Source organism: Miscanthus floridulus, chromosome 7 (assembly GCF_019320115.1).
Source record: "Miscanthus floridulus cultivar M001 chromosome 7, ASM1932011v1, whole genome shotgun sequence".
Taxonomy (NCBI): Eukaryota; Viridiplantae; Streptophyta; class Magnoliopsida; order Poales; family Poaceae; genus Miscanthus; species Miscanthus floridulus.
In genome coordinates, this window is record NC_089586.1 from 4,635,369 (window position 1) to 4,641,003 (window position 5,635).

A 5,635-nucleotide genomic window follows, 5' to 3' on the forward strand; every position below is an offset into this window, starting at 1 on the left:
CTATCCACTTTAGCTTCCGAACAACTGTCAGAAGTACATGAACTCATTCAGAGCATGCATCTGAAAAATGATCACGGAGAGTTAGAGACACCTGAACTTACATGTGGGGAGGTGAGGAATTTAGCTTCAAGAAGGCCTGCCTACAATTTATTGGCACAACACCCAACTCACCTCTTTTCTCATGGATGTGGAAATATTGCGCAAGGGGAAAGCACAAGTTCTTCTGGCTTCCCCTTTATGACATCATGAACTCTAGGAATCTGTTGAGAAGAAACAACATGATCATGCCAAGCTATGGGTGTGTCATGTACAATACGAGATACACTACCGGAAACGTTAAATTTGCCGAGTGTATTCTCTTGGACACTCGGCAAACAAGATCTTTACCGAGTGCTGCGCTAAAAACACTTGACAAAAAAAAACACTCGGTAAACAGGATGTTTGCCGAGTGTCAAAAAAAAAAACACTCGGCAAAGATGGGGTTTGCCAAGTGTTTTTTTTGACACTCGGCAAAAAAGTAAAAATATTTTTTTCTAGGAAAGAAGGAGAAGAAAAAAAACTTTGCCGAGTGCCCAGATCCAGGACACTCGGCAAAGAAAGAAAATATTTTTTCTAGAAAGAAGGAGAAGAAAAAAAATGAAAAAAAAACTTTGCCGAGTGCCCAGATCTAGGACACTCGGCAAAGGAAAAAAAAATCTTTTTTCTAGGAAAGAAGGGGAAGAAAAAAAATGAAAAAAAAACTTTGCCGAGTGCTCAGATCTAGGACACTCGGCAAAGAAAAAAATATTTTTCTGGAAAAAAGGAGAAGAAAAAAATAAAAAATAAAAACTTTGCCGAGTGCCCAGATCCAGGACACTCGACAAAGGAAAAAAAATATTTTTTTATGGGAAAGAAGGAGAAGAAAAAAATAAAAACTTTGCCGAGTGCCCAGATCTAGGACACTCGGCAAAGGAAAAAATGTTTTTAACCGCGGCCCCGCCCTATCCTTCTCCCCACACGGCCCCCTCCCCTTCTCCCCGCGCTGCACGCCCCCTACCCTTCTCCACGCCGCGTCCGCACGCCCCCTCCCCTTCTCCCCTTCTCCCCGCGCCGCACGCCCCCTCTCCTTCTCCCCGCCGATGGCCCCTCCCCTCCCGACCGGATCCGGCAGCCCGGCCACCCCCTCCTTCCCTCGGCCGCCGCCCCCTCCCCTTCTCCCCTGCGCCGCGTCCGCATGCCGCCTCCCCTTCTCCCCGCCGGTGGCCCCTCCCCTCTCGGCCGGATCCGGCGGCCCGGCCACCCCTTCTTCCCCCGGCCGCCGCCTCCTCCCCTTCTCCCCCGCGCCGCGTCCGCACGCCCCCTCCCCTTCTCTGTGCCGCGTCCGCACGCCTCCTCCCCTTCTCCCCGCCGGCGGCCCCTCCTCTCCCGGCCGGATCTAGCGGCCCGGCCACCCCTCCTTCCCCCAGCCCCCTCCCCCTCCACTCCTTCCCCAGATCCGGCGGTGGCCCCTCCCCTCCCGGATCCGGCGGCGTCCCGGCGGTCGACCCTCCCCTCTCCCGGATCTGGCGGGTGGCGTGCGGCATGGCGGGCGGCGTCCGGCGTGGGGCTTGGTGGCGTGGTGGCCGTGGTGGGCGGCGGCCGGTGGCAATTTGTTTTTTTTTTATTTCTTGCGAAAAATGTTTGCCGAGTGTTTTTTGGGCACTCGGCAACGTCTTTGCCGAGTGCCCAACGAAAAACACTCGGCAAAGTGAGTTTGCCGATAAATTTTTACCGTGTGCCGTTTGCCGAGTGTTACACTTAGCGAAGAGTTTGCTGAGTGTTTTAGTTTATTTGCCGAGCTCCCGTTCCCCGTAGTGATAAGAGGACTCTTCTCCACTTTTTTCTTGGCTGCATCTTTGCCACAACCTACTGGAGTTTGATTGACATTACCTAGAACTTTAACTTAGCTCCCTTAGACATGACTATTGATGCCAAAGAGTTCCTTTGGAAGTTCCATTTTTTTAGAGAGATTGCCATAATGGCAGCTTGGTGCATCTGGTGTCTTCGCAACAATATCATCTTTGGCAATTAGGGATGCAAGCAGGTTTACTCTCAAATCTGCAAATAGGCTTGATTCTGAGTCACCCACGTAACACGTAAATCCCTATGCTACATCCATCTCGATCAAGATTAGCTAGAAAGAAATCCTAGCTAGCTAGAATGGATAGATATGCCGTGGGCGCTACTAGACCGGTGGTCATGGTGGTCCCTCTTGCTCATGCATGCGTCTCTTTCTTGTGCTGTACCACCTCTACGAATGGTGTATATGGATCATCTCTATCGATTCGCTTTGTTGGTTTGTTCACTAGCTAGCTTACTTACGTTCTCAGCAACATATATCACCGGCTATTCGGCTAGTGAAGCACCAAAGCAGCTGCTGGTATGGTGAGTCGTCGTGAGTGAGGTAACTAGGCAAAGAGGAAGGAACAACCTCATCAACAGTCCAACACCAAGGTCAGTAGTAGCCTGCAGGTGGCCATGGCGGCGATGGCGCCTCAGGGGCAGGCGGAGCACGAGCACGACCATCAGCATGGCCACCGGTCGGAGCCCAGCGGCAGCCACGCTGACCCCGGCGCGGCCGCCACAAGCAGCATCGCCACCAACCGGTGGGGACCCTACTCTGGCGCCGGCGACTTCGCTAGCAACATGGCCGTCATCCTGGCCGCCCTGCTGACCGCGCTGGCTCTCGCCCTGGCGCTCAACGCCGCCGTGCGCTACCTCCTCGGTCGCAGCCGCCGAGCTCGCCGCGGTCGCGCCGGCCCCAGCTCCGGGCAGAGGGACAGCGACGCCACCAGCATCTCCGACCCGGAAAAGCCGCCCGTGGAGGCGCCCCCGCTGCCCGCCCTGGTGTACTCCGCGGCGAGCACCAAGCTGGCGGGCGCCGCGGCGGAGTGCGCCATCTGCCTCGCCGAGTTCGCCGACGGGGACGCCGTGCGCGTCATGCCGGCCTGCCGCCACGGCTTCCACGCAAGCTGCATCGAGTGCTGGCTCGCGGGGGGACGCCACTCGTCCTGCCCGACGTGCCGCGCGCCGGCCGCTGTTGCCGCCGGAGCTGCCGCCACCGCGCAGCCTGAGGCCGCCGCGCCATCGTCGCCGTGACTGGCTCGGTTTGGCCAGTAGCCACGCTGTTCACTGTTCTTGGCAGCAGGTGTCGTTGTTCCTTAATTTCCCTTTGCGTGTGTAAATAAATAAATATTTTGACAGATGAGGAGAGGCAATATAGTCCAATTGGAATGATGGTTTATAATTCCTTGTAAAAATAATGTGTCAATATATATACTCTGTTGTTTAGTTAATTCGTTCAGTGTTGTCATTAATTAGTCTCGTTGTTAGTTTCTCTTGCTGCCTGTTAGTGCTATTTCCCTTTGATCCTGGCCAGTTCGAAGTAGGTATTGCAGACAAGTTCCATCATCTTGGAATTGTCAATATTGATCACAACAAGATAATTAAGTTCGTCAATTGAATCAAACCTTGATTGTGTATCTAGCTACTGCTAATATGATAGCATTGCATACTTGAGAATGAAATAATATATCTATATCTATGTATCTATACCTAATATTAAAGAACATTTTTTCTTGTTCCATCCTTCACTCCCCTCAACCCCCTCTACACCCCCCCCCCCCCCCCCCCCCCCCCCCCCCCACACACACACACACACACACACACGGTCCGTCTGTCCTTCATTCCCGTAAGCATAAGAGTCATAGTGGTTTTTACTAAGAATTAGATATAAGAGTCCTAATTCAATTATTGTTCCGTACGTGACATGAACGTATGACCCGTGCTCATTCAAGTTAGCATAGCATGCATGTATAATCATGATAAAGTCTGATTCCAAAACGTAGTAGATTTGATGGACTAACACTAACTATAAGGTTGAAACACTTTTTGTATATATGATTTTTTTTAAAGATTGTATCGGAAGCCTTAAGAGGGAGCCAACTCTGGTGAGCACATATGGCAAGGCGAATGGTAACCGTTGAATCCATTCGGAATAGGACACTTTAGTTTTCTAAACGAATCTTCTCTAGTTTTCATAAAAAAAAAACTTTGAAAAATATATGTTAACTTCTATACTAATATCAAACAAATACATTATGTAGACATAGTATTTCAATTGTTCCATCTCAAGATGAGCTAGAAAGCCTGAAATCGATGCCGTGGCCGTGGGCGCTAGCCTCTGGTCATGTGGTCTCTCACGCTCATGCAAGGGTCCCAGTCTCTTTCTTGCGTTGTACCACCTGTACGGTATGGTGTGGATCATCTCTATCCCTTCGATTTGTTGGATACCCATTCTCAGCATCATCATGGCCTGATGATTAGCTATATTGATTGATATAACAATCAATGATCGATACCATCACTGTAGTGCAGGTGGTCGTTTTAGTTTCTACTAAATCAAACTTGTTCAATTTAACTAAGCTTATAGAAAAATATATCAATATCTATAATGTTAAACAATCATGTTGTCAACATAAATTACATGGCGTATCTCATGAACCTAATTCAATAGTGTATATGTTCATACATTTTTTCTATAAATTTGATTAAAACTGAAGAAATTTGACTCAGAACAAAACCAAAACGACTGTGCATTCGAAACCGAGGAAATAATCACTGTCCAAAATAACTGCAGTTCAAGAAAACACATGCAAGTACAAGTATCATATATCCTGAGTGAAACATGCAGATGACAATAACTATCAGCATTATTATTTATTATTGTCATCATCAGCTGCAGTACTACTCGATCGATCGGTGTCTGGTTGATTCCAGGTGCGGTGTGCGCGCGCTAGAACATATGATGGATCCGCTGGCCCAATCCATCCATGTCATTTTCGGTCCGCCCTCCGCTCCGCCTGGTCCCTCATTGGCAACGCGAATCATAGCAGAATAGCAGAGGATTACATGAGCAGGGCTGCGGTGGTTAGCAGTTTGCCTGTTCATGATTGAAACACGTTTGAAAACATGAAGGTGTCGCTGATTTATATATAGGGAAAAAAATAACGGACGGACTGCGAACAGCACTTCAATCTACGACAAGGAATAATAAACTAAAGCCTATATGGTCATATGCGTAATTGTAAGTAGAAATCGCCTTTAGTACTGTCAGCAAACAGCTTTCGGAAGAGATGAAGGGTTTAGGTTGTGAATTTACAGCTCATTATATGCAGTGATTAACATAAATTGTGATTTAAAAGCGTAAGATAAAACAGGTTTAATTGATTCATATGAGTTGTTGGTCCTAGAGGCAGATATAATAGTTTCTTCTAGTTGACAAGGTGGACCATAGCCAGTGGTCATTGAGTTGGGTTTGGGTTATACTGTACTCTAGCTGTTACATAAATATAAATACATACACACACCCTACAACAGGGCCTTATTAGATCCAAGTGGGTGTGTATGATCTATAAGGCATTACTACCAACTCAGCCTTTCTTCAAGATTTGTTCTTGGGGGTGAGGATGCAGGGACATAAATGCTTCCAGCTTCGCACTCGCTATAGTTTGAGAGTTATGAAAGCATCTAGGCCTCTAGCTGGGTTTCGGTGATTAACGACGACATAAGATTACTGTGACTAACGTGTGTTTTGTAGAGGCAATTTGAGTTAGAC

The 5,635-nt window shown here is 48.4% G+C and overlaps 1 protein-coding gene across 1 annotated transcript; it reads left to right on the top strand.

Annotated features, from left to right (window-relative positions):
* Positions 1 to 2,223: 2,223 nt before the first annotated feature.
* Positions 2,224 to 3,335, top strand: LOC136462393 (RING-H2 finger protein ATL79-like). Its single transcript, XM_066461495.1, has one exon. The coding sequence runs from the start codon at positions 2,497 to 2,499 to the stop codon at positions 3,115 to 3,117; it is 621 nt and encodes a 206-aa protein (XP_066317592.1). The 5' UTR covers positions 2,224 to 2,496; the 3' UTR covers positions 3,118 to 3,335.
* The last annotated feature ends 2,300 nt before the right edge of the window (positions 3,336 to 5,635 follow it).

Bases quoted from the DNA above. Each gene is read 5' to 3' on its own strand.
- LOC136462393 (XM_066461495.1), top strand. From the start codon at position 2,497: ATGGCGGCGATGGCGCCTCAGGGGCAGGCGGAGCACGAGCACGACCAT.